The following is a 22,145-nucleotide window of genomic DNA, read 5'->3' as shown; positions in this document are numbered from 1 at the left end:
TCTCACTGGGCCTCACCTCGGGGCTGATCTGGGCCGGGACGCTGGAGAACTCGGGGTTGGACGCAAAGGCGCTCAGATTGTCCACAGCCTCCAGCAGAGGGGCGGTGGCTGCGCGGCACTGGGCGCGGTTCTCCTCGGTGAAGGCTCCGTCCAGTGCCTGGCGGGGCCATGACAGAGAGGGAACCTCAGGGCGGGCAGCAGGGTGCAGGGCGAAGCCCGTGTCTCCATCCCGGGTTTAAGCAGGGGGTGGAGTGTGGGGGACAAGTGTGTGGGACAGACTCAGGCAGAAGGGCTGGGGGTGGGGGTGGGGAGTGACCACAGGCTGCGAATTCAAAGGCGGGAACCTTGATGGTCTTGACGAGGTTGGCGGTGCTGTTGGCCACCTCCTTGGCCGACTGCACAAACTGGCGCTTGGCTGTGGGGTTGGTGGTCCGGGCGGAAGCCAGGCGGCAGCTGTTACACAGTGCAGATGTGTGCTTGGCCACGATGGTGGCTGCGGAGAGCACCTGAGGAGACGAAGGGGGCAGCGGCCCCGGTGAGGGTAGGTGGACAGAACGAAGCTCTCAGGAGGAGACGCGTGGGGGATGGGGTAGGGCGGGGTGTAGACGGGGCATGGAAGTGAACACCTCGGGACCTCTGGCTGGGAAGGAGGTGTGTGGCCAGGGAAACAGGCCGCAGAGGTGGAGCTAATGAGAAACAAGACTCCAGGAGAGGCTGTGAGGAGGCCCCAGGGGAGAGGCCACTCAGACCCTGACGGCACGGGGGCAACACGGCAGGGGACAACAGGCCAGAGAGGGGTCCCTGCCTGCTCCTAGCCCACTCGGTGCCCGCCTCTCCAGGCTGGGCTGCCTCCCGCCCCCCACATTACCTGGGCCTGAGTGCAGCCCGGCTCTCCCAAGCTCTGGCAGGCCATCTGAATGGCCTGGTTGGCACGGGCAAACTGAGTGGGCTCCACCAGTCCCTGCTGTCCAGCCTGGCTGTTGGGGTCAGAGACGCCCACCAGGTAGGCGGCCTGCAGAGAGAGAAGTGGGCGTGAGGAGAAAGGGGTGTTACCCCATACCTGGGAACAGAGCAGCTGACAGTGAGGACAGGGAGCGGGAACAAGTGTCGCCGAGGGGAAGGGCATGTGGGGCGGGCGGTCACCTGCGCAGCCGCCTCGGTGAAGCCACACAGGGCCTTGGAGGCTGTGGCAATGGCTTCCCCAAACTCGGGCAGGTTCCCGTTCTTGGCGTTCTGTGAGATGCCCGTCATGGCCTCCCCCAGCACCTGCGAAGCGGAGAGTGTTGGCAGAATCAGACAGAGCCGGGGCTCAGCCGGGCAGGCAGGGCGGGCCTACCCAGCCCGTCCTCCCTCCCTCCTCCCACAGCGGGGCCCGACCCGACCCACCTTCGAATTCTCCATGACGCTGTCTAGGCAGCCGAAGTAGGACATGTCGTTGATGGGCTGCACTGGGTTCTCCAGCAGTTCCCGGACCGTCTGTGGAGGGGGCAGGGGAAGGGAGGACCAGGTCACCCTCTCCCTTGCCCACTGGCCCAGGACACCCCCAATAGCCCCGGGCCTGTCCCGTGCGCACCTCCAGCTCCCGCAGGGCGTTGTCACACTCCTTCTGGCCTGGGGCCTGCTGGGTGCACATGGTGATGAGCTGGTTGATGCTGTCGGTGACGGCTCTGGGGGACAGGAAGTCAAGTGAGCGGCTGCCCGGGGGGCACCACACCTGCTTCCTATAGGGGGGCAGTCTCCAGCTCTTTCTTCCTTGCCCGGGTCCCCTCCCGAGCTGGGGGCCTGACCATGACATGCCCGCCCGGCCTGCCCGACACTCTAGGCTTGGGCTTCCCGGCCCCTGCTGACCGGGCAGCTGCTGCCAGCTGAGTCTTGAGGTTAGGGGCAGCGGGGTCTGTGGACAGGGCCTTGGCCGCCAGGAGAAGCTTGCTTGAAGACATGGAGATGCCCTTCAGGTTGGACACAACCTGCGCCCGGTCCTCCTGGCTCTGTGGAGGGTGAGAAGGTTGGCACATGGGTCAGTTCCTCCTTCTCTGTTTCTGACAGGAAGTGGCTTTGCCCACACACTCAGGGACTCCTGCAGACTGGGTAGTGGCGGTCAGGGCCCTGGCATGCAGCTGTGTCGTGCTAGACCACGTGCACCAGCCCCTGAGCCTCTGTTTTTTTTTTTTTTCCTTTCCTTTTTGGGTCACACCCATTGATGTTCAGGGCTTACTCCTGGCTCTGCACTCAGGAATTACTCCTGGTAGTGCTTGGGGAACCGGGATTGAACCCGGGTCGGTTGTGCACAAGGCAAACGCTCTACCCCTGAGCCTCTCCGTACCGGTGCCTGTGCTGCCATCTCCACGCCGGCCTCCAGGAAGGTGCTGAAGTCCTGTCCGAAGCGGCCCGAGGCCCGCGCCAGGTCCTGCGGGGTGCCCCGAGAGGCCTGCACCAGCTCCGTGGCGGCCTGATTCAGCCCGGCGGCAGCTTCATTCAACCGGCTCTGAGCTTCCTGGAAGGTCCCAGTGCTGGGGGGCAGCTATGCGGTAGGAGGGGAGTATCAGAGGCAAGAACGGGGCACGAGGTGGAGGGAGAACTCGAGGAAAGAGGGGACGTGAAGGGGGAGGAGAGGGCGAGGGGGGCTCGCAAGGGGGAAGTCCCGTCAGCCGGGGGCAGGGAGGCCCTAGCAGGATGGAGAAGCCGTCCCACCACTGGCCTAGCCTCCTACCGAGTCGCTCAGGAGTCGCTTGCTGGCGTCGCCCACGGCCCTCAGGGCATTGTCCACATCGCGCTGGCCCGGCAGACAGCTGACGCAGCGGTTCAGAGCCTGGGTCACTGCTTTAGCCACCTGAGGAAGCACAGGGACGGGAGGAGGACTTGCCAAGATGGAAGCACTTGAGGAGACTTTCCCCTCTGCTGTGGGGTCACGGGAGACAGGACGGCCACTGCCTTTGGAGGGGCAGGTAGGGAGGTGCCAGGCACCAACAGGCTATAGCTGCAGTTACCAAGCGTGTGACCAAACTTCCCAACCCTGGGCGCTGAGGTGGCCCCAAGGAGGGGAGAGAGTTGCCCTTCTGTCCCCGGGCTGACCTGGGCAAGCCGCTGTTGGCTCTCAGGGTCCCCTGGCCGGCCGGCTGCCTTTTTCGCCTCCTCAAGGAGACTGTTGGCCTTGTCCAGCACATCACTGGCCGTGTCGAGCACGATGGCCTGCACCGCAGGGTCGGACGACAGGGCTGCAACACCCCTTGCGGCCTGGGCCAGGGCCCGCAGCCCCGCTGCCACATCCCGAGCAGCAATGCCTGAGAAGGACGGAAATGGAGAGTGAAGAGGCCGACTCGGATCTGAGCCCCTGGGCGTGCCCCCTCCCGGGCCCTGCCCACATACCTGCGTAATTCTCATTGCCCTGGGCGACCTCTCCCAGCAGCTGGGCGATGGCGGAGCTCACGGCCTTGGTGCTGGTGCCCAGATCCTGGGCACACTTCTCCATCTAGGGGTCAAAGAGGGGACTTAGGGGCTCTGGGGCAGGAAGATCTGGGGAGAGGGAACCTGAGAAGTGGCTGGGGTGGCCATCTGTGGGAGGCACAGCAGGGAGGTGGCTTTGGGGTTCACGAAAGGGGGAGTGTGGTACGGGGACAGGGGAGATGGCTCAGCGAGCTGGGTCCCATCCCTGGCACTGTGTGGTCTCCTGGTCCCTACCAGGAGTGACCACAAGTAGCATCCCCTCTGTGCCATAAAAAAATATGCCAAGCCAAACCAGGACCATGGCGTGTGGCCCGAGTAGAGGCGCAACAAAGGAGACTCACCGTCTCCCCCGGCAAGGGTCTCAGCTTGCCATCCCGTGCTGCCGCCTTCACCTCCTGCAGGTCCCGCTCCAGATTCTGTACCACACTCAGAGCTGAATCCATCTCCAGGGGCCCGCATGCCTCCTGAGCCTACAGCAACGTGGGGGTGCAGGGGGATGGGGTGACAGGCGTCCGGCTGAAGTCATTCCTCATGGGCTCCCTGTCGCCCCAGGATGCCGCCCTACCCTTTCCACGGAGAGAACCGCCAGCTCCCTTACCTTCTGGGCTGCGGTGCGGAGCTCCGCCAAGGCGGTGCCAAGGTTTTTGGCACACTGACTCAGCTGCATGGCAGAGGCCTGGTCCTGAATGGTGGGCACGGAGGCCTTGGCAGCTGCCACCATCTTCCCGCCTGGCTGTTGGGGGATGAGAGGGCAGATGAGGCGTGTCCCTCCCCCTCCCCCACACTGGGTTGGGCTAGGAGTGGGGGGGTGCCGGGCAGCTTGAGGTGAGGATGTGGGGCCCTGAGGCTTGGGGGCAGGCAATGGGTGGCTGGCAGGGAAATTCGGTAATAAGGAAGACCGCGAGTGGGGTCTTTAGAAGGGAGAAGGGTAGGGTGTGAGAGGTGCTGAAGGGGTGTCTCACCTGCAGGAAGCTCTGGCTGGCAGCGATGAGGGCCAGCTGCGCACTGGGGCTGTCGGGCTGGGCTTGGCTGCCTCGCACGCCCTGCACCAGCAGCGGGATCTGCTCGGCCACAGCCTGCGGGGGGACAGATCTGTGAGACGTTGTCCCTGAGAGGCGAGAGGCAGCCTCCTCCTTCTCCACTCAGCTGCCGGGGGACTCACCTTGCAGCTCTGTGCCAGCAGGGGCTGGGGTCCCGCAGACGCTTTGGGGGCGGCGGTGGCATGCTGGGCAGCGGCGATGGTCTGTGTAGCCGAGGCGGCCGCCTGCTTGGCCGCATGCTGGGAGTACATGGAGTCATCAGCACGGTCCCCACTGACCCTGCCCAGGCCGCCACCACTCTCTCCCCCCTCATCTCTCCGGCCCGGGCAGCCCCGCGCTCTCTGGCTCCTGGCGCATCCCGCGGCCTCACCTCCAGGCGCTGCACCAGCTTCTTCTTGATGGCGTTCTGCGCGGCCGCGTTGGTGGCCATGCGCAGCCCCTCAGCAGCCTCCCGCAGCCGCTGCTGCTGCTCCTCACTGTCGGGGTTGGCAGCGGCGCCCTGGGGACGGTGGGGAGACCCGTCACCACCCAGCAGCCCTGTGTGCCCCAGAGAGGCTCTGACACAGACTGTGGACTTCTCTCCTGTACACACTTTTTTTTTTTTCCCCATACCCTACAGCAGTGCTCAGGGCTTTCTCCTGGCTCTGCACTCAGGGATCACTCCTGGAAGACTCTGGGAACCATATGGGGTAGAACCTGGGTTGGCCTCGTGCAAGGCAAATGCCCTGCTTGCTGTACTATCCCTCCCGTCCCTTCCTGAGGTCACGTCTACCTCCCCCCCAAGTCCCACGGGAGAAGCCTCGGGTCCCCCCCACACTTTGAGACACTGAAATCTCTTCCTTCACTCCGCCCCCCCCCAATTGGGGGTGGTGCAGGAACATGGAAGCAGGGGCCGATTACTCCTGCCAACTGAGGAGCCCCCTAGGGGGAGCCCAAGGGTCTTCTGGCTCCTTCCTGATGGTCTTTAGTCCCCTGCAATCTCTGTGCCGTGAGCAGCGGGGACAGCAGGGATCACATGCTTTTGTGTGTAGGTGACACCAGGAATCCAGAGATCCCAGGGGAAAGCAGGGCAGAAAGGACAAGTGGACTCTGGGCTTGGAGGATGAATACGGCAACCTGTGCTCTGGGAGTCGCACAAGCCCCAGGCCCGGGTCAGGATCACCTGCAGCCTCAGGTCGCAAGCCCTTCCTGGGTGTGCCTGTAACTCTTTCGTTTTCTGCACTTGCTGGGTCCCCTGCATCAGACAGCCCCTCATGACAGTGTGTGTGGGGGGAGGGGGGGCGGGCTCTGTGACTGTGCAGAAGCCTCTGTACCTTGGCAGCCTCCACCATCTTGGCTGTGGCATCGGCCAGGATCTTGGCAGCGCTTAAGAGCTTGCGGGAATTCTCCAGGTCACTCTCCCCTTCAGCATCGGCCTTGATGGCATTGACCAGGTCCGAGGTGGCTTGGGCCAGGATTCGGGCCTGCCGCACCATCTCTCCTGAGAGGACAAGGCACAGTCAGCAGAGGCAGCTGGTGCTGGGCGGGAGGGGCATAGGGTAGAATTGGGTGGAAGGTGGTGCCCCCACGGCAGAGAGCTGCTAGGGAGAGCAGCAGAAGAGCGATGGCTCCTCCAAGGGGCTTCCCTGGAGTCACTGTCTGCCTGGGGCCGAGGAGAAGAGGCTGACCTTGGGCAGGAGGGAAGTCAGTCTCCAATTGGTTGTCTCCTTTCTGGGGGAGGCAGTGTTTGGGCCATGCCCAGTGGTGCGTAGGGGCTATTCCTGGGCTCTGTGCTCAGATGTGTCCCAGTGCTCAGGAAACTGTATGCAGGACTGGGACAGACCCTGGAAGGGCCCCTCCATTGGGCATCTTTAGTCAGTGGTCACAGAGGTGAGATGCTCTTTGTGAAGGCTTTTGGGGGGTGATGGGGTCAAGTGGACCAAGAAGGCTATTTCTTATTTCAAGTTTTATCCTGATCACTTGTTTTAGAGACAGAATCAGGGGCTCGCTCATGCAAAAGTGCTCATTACCGAGTCAGTCCCGCTCAAAAAGGCCATTTCTTCTTTGTCGTTTGTTTTTGTTCTGGAGCCACACCTGGAGGTACTCAGGGCTCACTCCTGGCTCTGTGGTCACTCATGGTGGTACTCAAAGGACCTTATGGAGTGTCAGGGTTCAAACCAGAGCCAGCCACGTGCAAGGCAAGTACCTTAGCCCCTGTACGTTCTCTGTGACCCCTGACGAAATAATGCCACTCTCCATTCCTTTTCATGTGCACTCTTAGTATATCTTGTAAGTGTGCCGAGAAGGGTAGGGTGGGGACGACATTCTTGTTTTACCAACAAGGAGTTGAAGGTTCAGAGACTAAACACATCAGCCAAGCTTAGCAGGAGGAAGAGGGTCAGCAGGGCATGTCCAGCGGGCCCAGGGCACCTCTCTGGGGTGTCCTTTCTCCCCAGCTGGGGTGGGGGCAGGTGGGGTGTCCTTACCAGCATCGCCCATGGAGCTGAAGATGTTCTCGGTGACGGTGAGGATGGTGTCTGTGGCCTGGTCATAACGGCCAGCTGGCCCCACTCCTGTGGCATGGGCCCTCACGTGCTGTAGCAGCTCGTTCAGGGCCTGGGTGACAGCGGTGGCGGCTGCCCCTACCCCCCTCAGCAGCTGCGCGTCTTCGGTGGCTGCCTGCGAGGCAGACACACAGCCCTCCACCGCCTTGGCCACCAGGCGGCCAGCCTCCACCAGCTGCTCCTGGCACACGGGCGAGCTGATTGTAGGTGCCACCACCTACAGGCAAACTGCGTGTCAGCGATGGAGGTGAGGGGAAGGAGGCGTAGGTGGGTCTTGGGAGTCAGAGAGGTAAGATGAGAGGCCTGGGGCTGGGGAGACAGCGCCAAGGGCTGGGGCACACTACTCATGAGGTCTGAGTTTGACCCTTGGAACCACTCCAGCACTCCTGGGCAAAGCAACAAATCGCCAGACTCACGTAGCCAGGCCAAGTGCCTCCTGAGAGTGGCTCCCTGACCCCTGAACCCCCTGGGGAAGCTACAGTGACCTGGGGGCTCACCTTGGTACAGGCCACCAGCTGGGAGGTGGATAGGGCACACTGTGTTGCCGCAGCAATGACCTGGGTCTGGAGGCCCGAGTCCTCTGTTCGCTGGGCCACGCTCTTGGCCTTGAGGACCAGGGCGGCCGCGGCACTGGCCACGGCCTTGGCTAGCTGCATCAGCACATCCTGTGAGGAAACAGTGGTCTGTGGCGTGCCCCGCGCCACAAGGGGGCGCGGCACCCGCGGGCCCGCTCAGAGGCACAGCTGTCTCATTATTCCCATGGGCACCAATCATGGGACAGGGTGAGAGAAGCCACCACAAACTACGCCAAGCCCCTTGCCTTGAGCACCCAGTAGGCTAGCACCCACACCCGGGAACAGACCCACACCCAGAGACAGAGCCTGCACCACCGGGGAGAGGCGTGAGGCGGATACACTCGCCGGCCACGGGGAGGAGGGAGGGATGGCGAGAGGAGGGGGGAGTCCTCCTGCCTCAGCTTCTTCTCTCCAGGTCTCCAGCTTTTCTCGGCTGAAGTCCTAGGAGCCAACTCCATGGACTAGCTGCTCCCCCTTCCCTGCGCCCTGCGCCCTGCCTCGTCTCCCAATAGGCCCCTCTCTCCCGGGCAGAGGCACCAAGACGAGTGTATGCGGCTCAAGAGAGGACAGAGCTGGGCAGGCCCAGGCCAGAGGCCGTTACCGTGGGGGGATCGGGGGGAGATCGAACCCCAGCCCCTCTGGGTGCACATATCTGCGTGGGAAATGCAGGATGACAAGTCAGCGGAGGAAAACGGCATGGGGTGGAGAAGGGGAGGCTAGAGGAAGAGTGGCGTGGTCCTTAGGTGACATGGTCTGAAGCAGCATTTGTCAACCAGGGCCATATGGTACCTGGGACAGTGCAAGGGCGCTGCAAGTGACAACTGCGAACATGGGGGAGGGGGACACGGAACAAGACTCGGGACGGGTGCCACACAACTGGGAGGACAAGGAGGCCACAGGAAGCAAACAAGGTGTGAAGGGCACCATGGTCAGGAGAAAGCTGAGACACAGGGGGCTTGAGTACTGCGGGGGGGCCCATGAGCCCTCAAACTGGACGGGGACGACAGGGCAAAGCTGACAGGGGGCTTAAATACACCAGCAATATGGGCCGAGGGGGAACGAGATGGTCAACTCTGGTTGCAGGGACTCTGAATTCTTATTCCCCTGCAACTGGGAGGCGGGGCTGGCAAGGAGGGCTGTGTTCAGTCCACAGGAACAGGGCTGGGAACTGGATTCAGGATCAGGTCACCTCCTAAAAGCTGGAATTCTGAGGGGCATGTGGTAGTGGGGGGGGGGTCACCAACCTGGAAGTGGGGGTCAGTGTCACTCTCCCCAATCTGCTGCAATAGCTCCCCGCTGGCTTGGCCCACATTTCCAGCGGCCTGCAGCAGGTTCTGCCGGGGCTGTGGAGGGGAGAGGCCAGTGAGGGGCGGGCACAGCCCCCGCTGACCCACATGTCCCAGGGCTCCATGCTTCCTTCCACCTTGGATCCCGGGCTCTGGTCCCCTCTTCTTTGGCCCCACTGGAACCACCCTGGGGCCCCTCACCTCGGCGCTGGCAGGCTGGGCACTGCGTAGCAGCTCGGACACGGCCCCCGCCAGGCCCTTGGCGGCCTGCAGCAGTGGCCGCCCGCTGCCCCCCTCGTCCTCCAGCAGGGCGGCCAGCAGCTTCACGCCGCGGGACATCTCGGTCAGGTTGGAGGAGATGGTGGTGACGGCGCAGCCCACAGCCGTGTAGTCGGTCTCGGCGGGGTCCCCTGCAGCGCAGGGAGGAGCAGGAGCAGGGGTTAGGGCAGGGGTGAGGGCCTGGGCTGCGGGGCGGAGACCTGGGTTGCCACCCACACCGCCAAGCCCACCCAGTCAGCCCTACCAGCCGTCAGGTTCACCACGGAGGCGGTGCCGGCGGTGATGGCGTCCACCTGCGAGTGGATCTCGTGCTTTGACTCATCCATCTTGTTCTTCCGCCAGGCCTTGGAGGCCTGTGAGCAGGAGGGATCCATATCAGGCTCAGCCCTGGCTCAGGGTCTCAGGCCCACGCCCCCGTCCCCAGAGGCCCAGGGCCTGTCTGCACTCACGGCGTCCTGGCCCAGGGGCGGCAGTGTGTCGAAGTCGTCCAGCGTGGCCTGGGCGGCCTGCACGGCCTGCATGCTGGAGTTGATGGTTCCCGTGAGCGCCTGCTGGGCGGAAGTCTGCAAGGCCGGGAGGGCAGGTCAGAGGGGCAGAGGGCCTGGAGTGGTAGCACAGCGGGAGGGCGCTTGCCCTGCATGTGGCTGAGCCAGGTTCGATCCCCGGCATCCCATGAGCCCTGAGGAGTGATTTCCCTGAGCCCATCAAGAGTGATTCCTGAGTGCATGAGGCGGGACTCAGTCTGGAGCACTGCTGGGTGTGGCCTCCAAAGCAAACAAAGGGAGGGGCAGAGGGAGGCAGGAGACCCAGCTGAGGGCACTGGGGGTGGGTGGGTGGGGCTTCTCACCAACGGAGGCATGTGTCCTCGGTGCATCTGGCCACTGGTGACCTGCTGCTGGGCGGGGGGCATGCTGCCCACCTGGAAATTCTCGGGGCCCGAGGCTCCAGAGCGCATGATGGCGGGCAGGGCCACAGAGCCGTGCTCCACCTTCCCCACCCGGTTGTACTGCTGCTGGAGGACGGTTGACCTGGGGAGGGAATGTGTGTGGGGCAGTGCTCTGTCCCTGCCACCCTGTCAGGAGGCTCCAGGAGTGGCGAGCCCCGCCCTGCAGAGGCCCCTGGCATCAAGGCCTGCCTTCCCTGTGGCCACCCAACTCCCGGCGTACTTCTTGGGGGACACGGAGTCTTCCAGCATGGTGGATTCTTCATCTCCCTCCAGGCCGAAGTGGTCCTTGCTCTTTTTCTGTCAGAGGAAATAAAGAGGAACAAGGATGAAAGGCCACCTTTCGCTCCCCACTCCAATGGGCACCCCCAAGAAGTAGGGCAGAGGCAGGGGCCGGGTGGGAGTGGCAGCACCCACCTTCTTCAGGATGATGTCGATGTAGCCGGCGATGAGCTGCGCAATCTGTTCCCCCTCGGTGGTCTGCACCGAGTAGTAGCCGTCCTGGTAATCCCCGAAATCCTGGGGTGACAAGGTGGGAAGGGGGGTGCTGAGTGGGAGAGCCCGAATCTCCCCGGGGTGAAAAAGGGGCAGTATGGGAACCCCAGGGCCCGACCCTTTCTTCCCTTCCCGTCCCTTCTTCATTCCCCTGCACCAAGGGAATCTGGGACTCAAGAGGTTGTTTCCAAGGAAGACGCTATTCATGAAAGCTTGTTCCTCACACAAGGTGGCATCAGGAACACAGGAACCAAGAGCTTCCGCCAAATGACCACGACAGCCAGCTAGCACCAAGCCCCAAATGGGTGTCACTTTCGTTCCCTGGGACACGTTGCTGGGTTGGTTATCACCTTCCAACCCACAACACCAAAATGTAAAGCTAGAGAGAAAAGCACAGAGGAGAGAGGCATGCTCTCTCTCTCTCTCTCTCTCTCTCTCTCTCTCTCTCTCTCTCTCTCTCTTTCTTGCTCTCTTTCTTCCCTTCCTCTCCTTGTTTCCTATCTGCCCATTTTGCTGGCTACAGTTTTATTTTGATTTATTCTTCATTTTGTGCTGTACTTTTGGGGCCACAGCTAGCAGTGCTCAGGGGCTACTCCTGGCTCTGAGCTTAGGGATCACTCCTGGCTGGGGCTTGGGGCTTAGGGGATCACATGGGTATCAGGGATCAAACCCAGAGCAGCTGTGTGCAAGGCAAGTACCCTACCTACAGTACAAAAGAGAGTCTCTCTCTCTTTTGCTTTTTGGGTCAGAACTGGAGATGCTCAGGGGTTACTCCTGGCTCTGCACTCAGGAATTACTCCTAGTAGTGCTTGGGGAACCATATGGGAGCTGGGAATAGAACGAGGGTCTGCTGTGTGCAAGGCAAATGCCCTACCCACTGTGCTATTGCTCCCGCTGCACCCCCCCACCAGTATTCTCTCTTTTAGCCCCCCCCCCTTTTTTTAAGACAACGATGTCCTCGTAGGGCCCCATTTGAGAAGACAGCTGATTTTTATTTATTTTGTTTTTGGGGTCACACCCAGCGATGCACAGGGGTTACTCCTGGCTCATGCACTCAGGAATTATTCCTGGTGGTGCTCGGGGGACCATATGAGATGCTGGGAATCGAACCCAGGTCGGCTGTGTGCAAGGCAAACACCCTACCCGCTGTGCTATCACTCCAGCCCCAGCCCTGTCTATTTTATTTTTAAACTTTTAAAAGTTAATTAATGTTTCTGATTTGGGGGGGTCACACCTAGTGTTGTTCAGGGCTTACTCCTGGCCCTGCACTCAGGAATCACTCCCAGTGGTGCTTGAGGGACCATATAGGATGCCGGGGATTGAATCTGGGTCGGCCATATGCGAGGCAAATGTACTGGCCCCCTAGATTAATTTCTTTAAGTTGAGGTATCATAGAGTTGTTTTCATAATCACGGAAGCCCTCCACCCACTTCTCCACACTGTCCCACAATCCCTTCCCTCTCTGCTATTTTGCTGACTGAAGAACACGTTTCTTCACACGTCAGCCACCCAGCAGAGGCCCCTCTCTCCCCTGGGCTCTCCGTTTCTGCACTAGGTCCAGAAGGGCTCAGCCGTGGGAGACCCCTCCACAGCTGCTCCTTATCTGTTAAGCCCCAAGCACTCTCTCTGCTGAGCCCCCAGACTCACCAGGGTGAAGCTCTTGGGAGAGGCGGCCCAACGTTTAATGTTAGTGAGGTTCCATTCCTGGATCACCTCTTTGGTCTTCTCATCCACTCGCATCACACACTCCTTAGTGATGCCCAGGAGCCTGGGCACCAGCTTGTTCTTGCCTTTCATTTTTTCCTGTGGGGCAGAGAGAGTTGCTGGAGGCTGACCAAGCAGCAAATCATTAGATGGGACGGAGACCCTGAGGGGGGCCGACAGGAGGTGGGCGTGGGGAGGGAGAGCTAAGCTCAGGTACATGGACCTAAGGCAAGGCTCTGCTAAGAGAAGGGGGAAGGAAAAATGATTGTGGACAGAGAACAGGACAAGCACCACAAGGCAGAGCAGCGCAGTGCTAGGAGTGATGGGAGACGTGACCGAGGCAGGGGAAGGGAGCAAAGAAAGGGTGAGCCAAAGCAGGAGGAGACAAAGAGGCACTGAGGAGGGTCTGGCACGTACCTTGACCAGGAAAAAGGAGACGCCATAGGTCTTGAGAGAACGGGCGAGCTTCACATAGCGCACCTTGGCTTCAATCTCAGTCATCGGCCCACAATTCTTGTGTGCCTGAGAGTGCGAAAGGAGGATACGTTTAGCAAAATATGGGAGAACACCGTCTCAGACAAGGAGTACAGTTGGCAGGTAGACTGATGCGAGAGTATTATGGGAACATATGCAAGGCTGGTACAAAGATGAGAGTGACAGAAAGGGGGTAGACAAAGGACATGCAGAAGCAACAGAAGAGAGAGAGGGCGAGAAAGAGAGACTTGTACCCTGCAGACATTCTGTGATGTATGGGGATAATTAGGAAGCAAATCAGGCCTTTGGGCCCAGTATTCAGAAAGGGAGCATCACCCTGCATGTGTTCACAGAAATGCTTTCCACAGTCATTTCAGATAGACTGTCCCATTTGAGTCTCCTACTGGTCCTTAACAGGGCAGCTGGCCCACGACAGGAAAAGAAACCGAATAACACTGAGTTGAATTCTACAGCAAAAGCAGCAATGAGGCTGTGAGGAAAAGCTCAGGTCTTCGTTCTGCTGGCGCTGGAGAGGAGGGAGAACAACTGGGCGGGTGGAAGCGGGTGTGTGGGTGGGGGGAAGGGCATTTTTAGTCAGTAGGGTCAAGCAGCAAAGCTCCCGGATCACCCCAGACAGTTGCCCCTGGCCCCATTCACCTGGAAAATCTTACGCTCTCCCTTCTGCTTCACATACTCCTTGGGCAGGAAGTCCTTCAGGCTACACCAGAAAAGGGAGGGTCAGCGTGGAGCGGACAGCCGCAGGGCTGTGTGGGCCATGGACTGTGGCTGAGGGGTATGAGGGAATGCCTGGGGACAGGGTCATCTTTGGGGAGAAGGAAGACTCTAAGGGACGAGGGTCTGTTTGGATGGCCCGAGAAACTGAGGGACTTTGTTTTAGCTCTTGACTGCAGCCTCTGTCTCGCCCTAGAGGGAGGACTCGGGGAAGCTGCATCAGAGGCTCAGTCCAGAGGGACAGAGGGCAGAGAAGCCTCTCAGGAGCTCACAGGCAGGCTGACCAGGAGGGCACATTCTGAGGCAACCACGGGGACTTCTTTCTGGAGTCTGGGAAATATCGGGGGCAACTTGTGAGACTTTTTAAAGGCAGTGTTTCGACAGGCAGAACTTGGCCATTTGCCTCTGGCCACTGTACTCAAATTCTTCAGACTCTTAAACAAACAAACAAATAAACAAACAAAGCACTCTCCCTGGCCTTGGAGGCAGAGCTCTGGACTATGTTCAGATGACACAGGGGGCCAGAGTTGCTGGATGATGGGAGGGACAAAGGCAGGCATGTGGCTCCACCCTCATGCAGCGGGAGAGGACATGGGGGAGGAAGCGGGGACGTACATGGGCCTGCTGTCCCCAGGGAGTGAGTCTGGGATGTGGATCACTCACTCGAGGAAGCCGGCCTTGTGCTTCTGCTCATTGTGGGGCCCGAACTGGATCTGGCATTGGAAGCCAGCGAACTCACAGGCCTTGTCGAAGGAGACGGGGTGAGAGCCGTTCAGGATGTCGTCTCGGGCCTGGCGAGAGCACAAGGAAAGGTGGGCAACGCTCCCCTGGCTGCGCCCTGCCGCCTCCCCCAGGCCAGACCTCCCCGCACCTGCACATAAAGAAGGTTCAGCTGGACGGGGTCGCGAGAATCCACGTTCTGGTCGGAGTAGAAGAATTTCCTCCGAAGCAGAAGCGTCTCGTGCTCCTCCACGCCCTGTTCCCGCAGTGTCCGGCCATGGTCCAGCCAGTTCACTGGGATGGAAGGTTCCCCTCAGTGCCAGTCCAGGTGGGCCTCCCCCCAAGGGCTGTCTACATACTGGCCTGCTGCTGGCTGACCTCGTCTTTCCCTTCTCTTGCTAGCATGTTACTTGATCACACCGGGCCTGAGTGGTAAGGGGTAAGGTGCCTGCCTTGTACATAGCTGACTCCAGTTTGGAGCCCACAGTACCATTTAAGGTCCCCTGGGCTTTGCCAGGAGTGAACCCTGACCATAGAGCCAAGAGTTAGACCCAATCACTGCTGGGTGTGGCTCAAAAGACCGAAAACCAAAACAAACACAGTAAGATTTGATCACATCACGGGTGCTTCCGGCACATTGTCTAAAACAGCTGCCTGATATTCAACTATAAGTAATAAATGTGTGTGATTAATAACTGGCTGCTGCCTATGACCTATTTCCTCTTTTTAGTGTTGTGCAGGGGGCGGGTTGGGCTACAGGTAGCGATGCTGGGGGCGGTGCTGGGGATGGTACCTGGACTGCCCCGTGCCCTCTCGCCCCTGACTCACACTCGTCATCTGTGTGCAGTTTCTGCTTTAATTTCTCCATCTTCTTCTCATCTCGAAGCAGGGTCTTATCCTTCCGCAAGGTCCCCGTCACCTCCTCCTTCTTCTCTTCCATCAGCTCCCGAACCAGAGAATATTCGTCATGGTTGGTGATGCCTGCAGGGGTGATGGATGGTGGTATCCCGGCACTGAAGCGCTCCCATATCCCCACAGGCCCCCCCCTCCGCCGTTCCCCAGCCCCCATACCAATGCGGGCACAGATGGTCATAAGCATGTCTGTGACAGTCTTGGAGTCATCTACCATGATAGTCTTCACCGTCCCATCCAGCATGCGGATCTTCAGCGGCCGCTGCTTCTTCCTATACTCCATGGTGTCCTATTGGGGCGGGAAGAGAAGGAAGCCTTACTCCTTCTTTTCTATCCGGCCAGCAGGAGGGAAGTGGATGGGGTTCATTCAAATGCAAGCCTGGGGAAGCCAGACAGGCGGGGCTGAGGGGAGGGGGCGTGGGGGGTGGGCAGAGATTGTACATATGGATGCTCAGAAAGGGAGGTGAGGCGGCAGAAGATGGCAGAGGTCTGGGGTCACACTCACCCCATTTCGAAGCATATAGTAATCCAGAGCTTTCCCGGCCTCCAGCCATATACCCTTTTTGGGGTCATCATCCGACAGAAACAGCCCAAAGTCAGTGGCTGAAAGAGAGGAAAGGCTGGACTTAGGAGGGCCCCCGAGTAGCTGAACGGCCGGTCACACCAGGACCCTCCTCAGACTCCCGCCTCTCCCATTGATGCTGGGCCTAAAGGGGCAGTAACCAGGGAGCTCAGGAAGAGGCCCAGGGTGGGGTGGGCAGTGACTCACGCGGGCCGCTCGGCACCTCTGGGATACGCTCCCGGATCATGCGGCAGGCGTCGTAGACCATGGTGGATGGCTCGAACTGCATGGTCTTCACCACATTCCCGATGCTGATCTTCAGCGACAGCGCGACCATGGTGGCGGCTTCTGCTCTCCAGCCTGGCTAGACCTGGCCCGCGGCAGCAGGGCGTTAGGAGGACCCTTCCTTGAGGGGAGGTGTGTCCCAGGTCAAGGGTAGGAGGAACTCCCCAGTGCTGTTCAGGGGATCCAGAGGCCATTCCCGATGAATCCTGGTGCACTAGGCAAGCAGCTCAGTGCTAGGGCCCGAGGACACAGTGCTGAGGATCACCTGGACCTGGGGGGGTGGGAGGCCACACCAGGAGGGGCTGGGGCTGGGGCTGCGGTCTCTGAAATGGAGTCACCATAGCTGACAGGATCAGGTGGTTGCTTTAGTCAGTCATTTTAAAGAGTGAAAGACTCTTTACATCTATAAGACAGGTGGGTCGGAGCCACCCACGGCATGGCACGGGGCTGAGGTGGGGGAGGGGGGCCGGTGAAGCTGCACAGAGCAGGTGTGGATGGCAGTGGCTCCCAAACACTGGTCCGCCACCTGGGCCAAGGTCCTTTCCCCGCCCTGCCTCTGCCCAGGCTGGGTCTATCTCAGTCTCCTGCGCTCAGCCCTGACTCACTAGGGGACTTTCCTCTCTGAGTTTTCTTTGCTCCTTTCTCTGCAAATTGAAGATGTTCTACTAGCTCATTCCCAGGGCTGGGCCGGGGAGCCTCCAGGCCTTCCTCTAACCTGAGAGGCTGGGGACCACCCCAAGGCCCTTGTCCTATATTCCCCCTTTGAGGACAGTCCACCCAGAACCAGGACTTGTAGCTCCAAAGGGATTTCAGAAGTGCTCGGTGCTTTAGTTTTGCTTCAGAAGGGGAGATGGACCTGGGCTGAAGTGCTGCTTCCAGCAGCTCAGGGACTAGCCCCGTCCCGCCCTGCAGGCTCAGTCCTGGTTCCTTCCAAGTCACCCGGTTCCCTGGTCACCCTCACCACTCTGCTCTCTCTCCTCCTGGCCCGCTTCCACACTGCCTCCACTGGGGCCATAAGGGTCCCACTCCGCTCTGCCTGGCTCCTGCATCCCCTCTCTCTGCCTGGAGGACCCAACAGAGGCAGCAAGTAATGTCCCCGAGCGAGCATGAGGTAACAAGTCTGCCCAGCAGCTGGTGATGCACCTGATCTCCGAGGGGATTGGTGCCTCCCAACCAAGATGCAGAGCAGATCTGGGCAGCGCTGCTGGCCTGGCAGACCAGCCGGCACCGGCACCCCCCACCCCCTGCCAAGGAGGGAAGACAAGACAAGGGAGAAGGCTGAAAACAGAGGTGGGGCACAGGACAGAGGAGGCAGTTGAGAAGCAGGAAGTGGGGGAGAGGTGTGTTGTGGGGAGGCTGAAGTGGTTAGGAGCAGTGGGTAAGGCAGAAACGGGTGGAGGCAGATGAAGGCGTGTGTGGGAACAATCCAGCCAGGGGGTCTGCTCGACCGCTCCTGCCCTTCTTTGCCACCCAGAGGCTCAGGAGAAAAGCCAGAGCTCTATCTTTATCCTCAACAAGGGGGTCCTCCCAGGATCCCCGGCTGCGGCTCTCTGCCCTGTTCTTGGGGCGCCTCTCCCTGTACCTGGACGATCCTGGCTGTCAGGTCGCTGAGGGCAGGACTGCAAGGACCCTCTACCCCAAGCTGAAACTGCATGACTCCCCCCATTTCCTCCGGACACTGGGACACCCCCTTCCTCCTCAAGGAAACCTCTGGTGAGACCCCGATAAGGGAGCTGAGTCATGCCTACCCCTACTCCCAGACACTTCACTAGGAGAGGGGGAGGAGGGAGGGAATCGAGGGGTGAACTGTGACGCTGAGGGCACAGAAGGCCCCTGGGAGTAAAAGGAGAAGCTGTCAGTTCCTACTCTTCTCCCCTTTCCACTGTGTTTTATAAACAGCCCCCCCCCACCCAGAACCCCCTCCCAGGGAACTCCTCCTCCCTCAAGACATTCCTGAGACGCATTCCAGAGGAGTTGGGCAATTGAAGGGGGGGTGGGAATGGAGGACAGGAGGTCAGATCCCAGCAAGGAATGGAATGTACTGGGGGTAAGGAATTTGGGGTACATGGAGAAAGGGGTCAGGGCAGATACCCACCATGGGAGTTGCAGAAAGAGAGGGAAGGGAGTTAACAGAGAGGGGCAGGAGAGCGAGAGAAAGTGTAAGGAGCCTGAGTATAAGAGGGCCGGGGGAGTAACACGCTTGTCTGTTACCAAATTTGGCCTCTGAGTCCGCAACCACGGGGGAGGGGGAGGGCTGTGGGTGAGACTGACATATCCGGCCTCAGGCTGCTGGAGGCTCCTAGAGGGCTGGACCCACAGGCTGCCAGTCGGCAGCAAGGGGCTGGCCAGTAAAGGGCTGGCTGGGACTTTCCTCAGAACAGCCCCTCCCCATCGACACCCCTGCCCATGTATATTCATTCTCAACAAACGCACCCAGCCTAGAAAGGGCCACTTCTATGCTTATCAGGAGCAAACAGCCTGAACCCAGATCCCAGAGCGGACATATAATCTTCCCATAAAGACCCGTCCCTTGTGCACACAGCTGTCCCGCAAATACACCTCTATCTGCGGGCAACAAGGCCCACCCAGGAGGCAGACATCCTCCGGCCATTCACCCAGGCCCGTTTCTGGAGGGGCTGTTGCGGGAAAGGCTCGGGGCCAAACTCTCAGTGACTGGGAACCAAGAAGAGAAAGCCCGGGAGTCTTTGCCCTCGAAAGGCTCCAGTGGCTGAGTGGAAAACTAAATGCAGAATTAATACTCAGGGCAGGATGTGGTCAGAGCCCAGAGGTGAGTGAGTGCTCGAGGGAGAGATCCTTTTAGATTAGTGTAGGGTAGGGGAACCCAGAAGTCTCCAGAAAAGAGTCACTTGAAGCCAGGAATTTAAATTATAAAGGTAATAAAAAAAAATTACAACCTATCCTTTATTGGTGATAAACGGCTTTATACGAATATTGGCTAATTGCTTTGGATACATCATTTGATTTCATCCTTACAACAACCCTGCAAGGTAGGTGGTGTTATTTTCATTTCACAGACCAGGAAACTGAAGCTCAGTTCAAGGTCCTTGTCCGGAGTCACTCGGCTAATGAACGGGTTGTGAAGCCCGGATCCGAACCCAGGCGTCTACTCCAAAGCCCAGGCTTGCTTGTGAGAGCATTCCAGCAGAGAGAATAGCGTAAGCAAAGGTGGAGAAGGTGGAGATCGTGGAGGGGCATTCGGGGAAGTGAGGAGGCAGGCTGGCTGAAGCACGGGGTACCTGCAATGGAGCAGTGATTGGGGTAGTTAGGGTTGGGAGAGAAAGGCAGGGCAGTGCTAGAGAGAAGAAGCAAGAATCCCAGCTTACGGGCACAGAAAGGGGCCAAACAGAACTTTGTCTCAGAAGGTGCCGCTGGCAGACAGTTCCCTTGGTTAGAAGGACACAGCATGAGCACAGTGAGGGGGGGGGGTCCAAACCCGCGTGAGGAGGACAGTGGTGGCGGTCACCCGTAAATATTAAGAGGTAAGCTGACGGGACCTTATGACAGACTGTCACCCCCAAATTCAGGCTGGGTTATCTATGTCTCCAGGCACTAGGAGGGGGAGAGGGCAGGGGTGAGCTGGGACAGGGCTCATGGTAGACAAGAGCAAAAGATAGAGGCCAGTGACTGAATCAGGCTGGGAGTGGGGGAGACAGCACAGAGAGAGGCTGGAGAGCATGATGGTAGGAAAATCATGGTATGACTCGTCACTGCTGTCAGGCAGGGGGATGAGGGTGACTAACTCCTCAGACTAAATGGTGGCTAAATGAGGGAATGATGGAGTAAAGTCAGAGGCTGAGCTGGGCTATTGGAGGCGGAGAAGAGATGGGGGAGAGCGCGGGGACACTGGGATTGGTGGTGGCCTGGGAGGCAGCCAGGGCTGAGGCCGCCTGGGAAGGGGACAGTGCTGTGGTCAGTGGCAGGGTCAAGACTGGGAGTGAAATGGGGGTGTGGTCACTGGCCTGGCTGGGCGTGGGATCAGCAAGACCCAATTTCCTCTTTGGGTCTCGTTTCCTCTTTTCTCTTTGGGGAGTGGGGGAAGGGGATCTGCAAGTAGACCAAGAAATGAAGGAGGGGGATTAGCGTGACAGTACAGTGGGTAGGGCCCTTGCCTTGCACCGGGTTCACAGCTGACCTGGGTTCAATCCCCGGAAGCGCATATGGAACCCCAAGCACGGGCAGGAGTAATTTCTGACTGCAGTGCCAGGAGTAACCTCTGAGTACAGCTGGGTGTGTGGCACCCAAACCAAAACCAACCAACCAAAAAAAAAAAAAAAAACAGAGGAGGCTGAGAACCCAGGGACGGCATGGAGCAGACACTAAGGGAAATAGGGCAGCTGTGCCAGGGGTTTGCAGAAGGTGGCCAGGAGGGGTGCAGGGATATAAGGAGGTGAAAAGGATGAAGGGTGCTTTAGGATGGCAAAGCTCGGATTTGGGTAGGGTTGGGTGAAAATTAAAGAAGGATATATAGTTGGCAGGAGTGTGTGTGTGTATGTGTGGCTGGGAAGGTGGATAATGAATGAAGAGGAGTTAAAGATGACAATCTGCACAGAGGTTATGAAATTCTGGATCTGGAAAGAGAGCTGGGAAAGAGGACTTAAATTCCAGGGCCTGAGGGGAATGAGAGAGAGAGAGGTTCCGTCCCCTGCGGTATGTTTCCTTGGTTTGTTCTCCCCCGCCCACCTTCCGTTGTCACTAGTCTCCTTTTCCCCTGGGCAGCCTCCACTGAGGACAAGGCCCAGGACAACTGCTCCTTCTCCACGGTCCCCCGCCTTTTCCTGTCTCATCTCCTACCCGACATGGCCCAGGAACTCCAGCCTCTCAATGGCCGTGGCCACTCAGAGCACTTTGGGCTCCGAGAGTAGCTGGAATCCCTGATGCCTATACCCGAGCCAAAGCCCAGAAGGTTAGCCTGAAATGAGGTTATCATTTCTCTGGGCGGAAGGCGGCCTGGTGACTAGCCGGGAATAAAAGCCCAGCCCACTGAACAAGGGCATGTTCTTGGGCTAATCTCTTCAGCAATCTGCTCAAGATCGTGATCATGGCCCTGACCTCAGTCACACCCTCTAATGCTGCCCCTGAATTCTTTGTTGTTGTTGTTGTTGTTTCTGCAGTGCCAGGGTTGAACACCCAGCTCCACTCAACAGGCAAGGCATGTGTTACCCAGTCATATCCCCAGCACCCCGTTCTTCACACCAACCCCGACACTCCACTCCATATGTGTGTGTGTGTGTGTGTGTGTGTGTCCTGATTCTCAAACACCAGCTTTGACACGTGTGTATCCCTTTCCCTGGGGACACCTCTCTCCAATCCCTGTCCTCTCTGATACTGGTCTCTCTCTTTTTTTTTCCCTCTTTTTCATCTCCAGCACCTAGCCCTAAATGTTGTCCTCCACTAAGTCTCATTGCACTGGCCGCTTCATTCCTGCAAACCTGACCCACTCCTTCAAGAGTCTTTTCTCTCCAGCACGGGCTGCATCGGTGCTAAGTCTCTAAATCACGGTAACCCCGGGACGTCTACACGAATTCTAGGTGCTGCCACCTTGAACCAATGCGGACTTAAGGCTGCCGCCCATCCTAGACAAACAAAAATCAACCGGACCTGCACGGAAACGGACCTGGCTCCCTGAACGAAGTCTGAACTTTTAGAACGCCTAAAGCTAAAAATCCTTTTCGTCCCCGATCCCTCCCCACCCCCGCAAGTCACCCCCAAGCTCTGCTTAGGCACACGCAGCCCCGCTATCAGCTAAGCCGCCCCCCCCACCCCGAGCTGACGGGCGTCCTCCCGCCAACCTGTCGCGGGATAGGCCCGCGCTGCCCGCCGCGCACCACGGCCTAGGCGGCCGCTGCCCCGACGCGCGCGGGGCGCTGACCGCGGGCGGACACGGCACCCCAAAGCCCAGCCGCGGGCGCTCGGGGGCCCCGCCCGCCTCCCGGCCCCTCCCCGGGGCTCCCGCTCCACAGCCGCCGCCGCCCGGCCTTGCCCTACCTGCGCTGCCCGGCTCCGCGCCCCGCCCGCCGGCCCCGCTAACCCGCTCGTCCTCCCGGGTGGCTCGCGGACTCCGGCCTCGCCCTCTCGCTCGCTCGCCGACTCGCGCGGCCACTTCCGTCCTCGGAACGCTCCCCCGCCCGCG

At 59.6% G+C, this 22,145-nt stretch overlaps 1 protein-coding gene across 2 annotated transcripts in view; it reads right to left on the bottom strand.

The window, feature by feature from the left end:
• The window catches only part of TLN1 (talin 1), a 30,917-nt gene extending 8,791 nt beyond the window's left edge, over nt 1–22,126 (bottom strand). Inside the window, exons 1-36 of one of the 2 annotated variants that reach the window (XM_004600225.2) lie at nt 22,001–22,126; nt 15,917–16,079; nt 15,653–15,750; nt 15,307–15,436; nt 15,064–15,216; nt 14,387–14,529; nt 14,179–14,306; nt 13,441–13,501; nt 12,727–12,831; nt 12,253–12,408; nt 10,528–10,629; nt 10,334–10,410; nt 10,015–10,195; nt 9,617–9,730; nt 9,412–9,520; nt 9,090–9,298; nt 8,847–8,945; nt 7,525–7,692; nt 6,950–7,244; nt 5,798–5,964; nt 4,855–4,983; nt 4,607–4,723; nt 4,407–4,520; nt 4,043–4,177; nt 3,786–3,914; nt 3,367–3,469; nt 3,073–3,281; nt 2,711–2,830; nt 2,324–2,521; nt 1,849–1,988; nt 1,574–1,667; nt 1,387–1,476; nt 1,144–1,266; nt 869–1,012; nt 345–506; nt 17–157 (exon numbers count right to left, since the gene is read on the bottom strand). In XM_004600225.2, the coding sequence (XP_004600282.1) occupies nt 17–157; nt 345–506; nt 869–1,012; nt 1,144–1,266; nt 1,387–1,476; nt 1,574–1,667; nt 1,849–1,988; nt 2,324–2,521; nt 2,711–2,830; nt 3,073–3,281; nt 3,367–3,469; nt 3,786–3,914; nt 4,043–4,177; nt 4,407–4,520; nt 4,607–4,723; nt 4,855–4,983; nt 5,798–5,964; nt 6,950–7,244; nt 7,525–7,692; nt 8,847–8,945; nt 9,090–9,298; nt 9,412–9,520; nt 9,617–9,730; nt 10,015–10,195; nt 10,334–10,410; nt 10,528–10,629; nt 12,253–12,408; nt 12,727–12,831; nt 13,441–13,501; nt 14,179–14,306; nt 14,387–14,529; nt 15,064–15,216; nt 15,307–15,436; nt 15,653–15,750; nt 15,917–16,046 (4,773 nt within the window). In that variant the 5' untranslated portion in view covers nt 16,047–16,079; nt 22,001–22,126. Of the gene's footprint in view, nt 1–16; nt 158–344; nt 507–868; nt 1,013–1,143; nt 1,267–1,386; nt 1,477–1,573; nt 1,668–1,848; nt 1,989–2,323; nt 2,522–2,710; nt 2,831–3,072; nt 3,282–3,366; nt 3,470–3,785; nt 3,915–4,042; nt 4,178–4,406; nt 4,521–4,606; nt 4,724–4,854; nt 4,984–5,797; nt 5,965–6,949; nt 7,245–7,524; nt 7,693–8,846; nt 8,946–9,089; nt 9,299–9,411; nt 9,521–9,616; nt 9,731–10,014; nt 10,196–10,333; nt 10,411–10,527; nt 10,630–12,252; nt 12,409–12,726; nt 12,832–13,440; nt 13,502–14,178; nt 14,307–14,386; nt 14,530–15,063; nt 15,217–15,306; nt 15,437–15,652; nt 15,751–15,916; nt 16,080–22,000 lie in introns of those variants that run through there. The other variant, XM_055133607.1, reaches the window with a different exon arrangement.
• Nucleotides 22,127–22,145: the final 19 nt, after the last annotated feature.

Source organism: Sorex araneus, chromosome 1, assembly GCF_027595985.1.
Source record: "Sorex araneus isolate mSorAra2 chromosome 1, mSorAra2.pri, whole genome shotgun sequence".
In the NCBI taxonomy this organism is placed as follows: Eukaryota; Metazoa; Chordata; class Mammalia; order Eulipotyphla; family Soricidae; genus Sorex; species Sorex araneus.
This window is presented reverse-complemented; position numbering and strand designations above follow the sequence as displayed.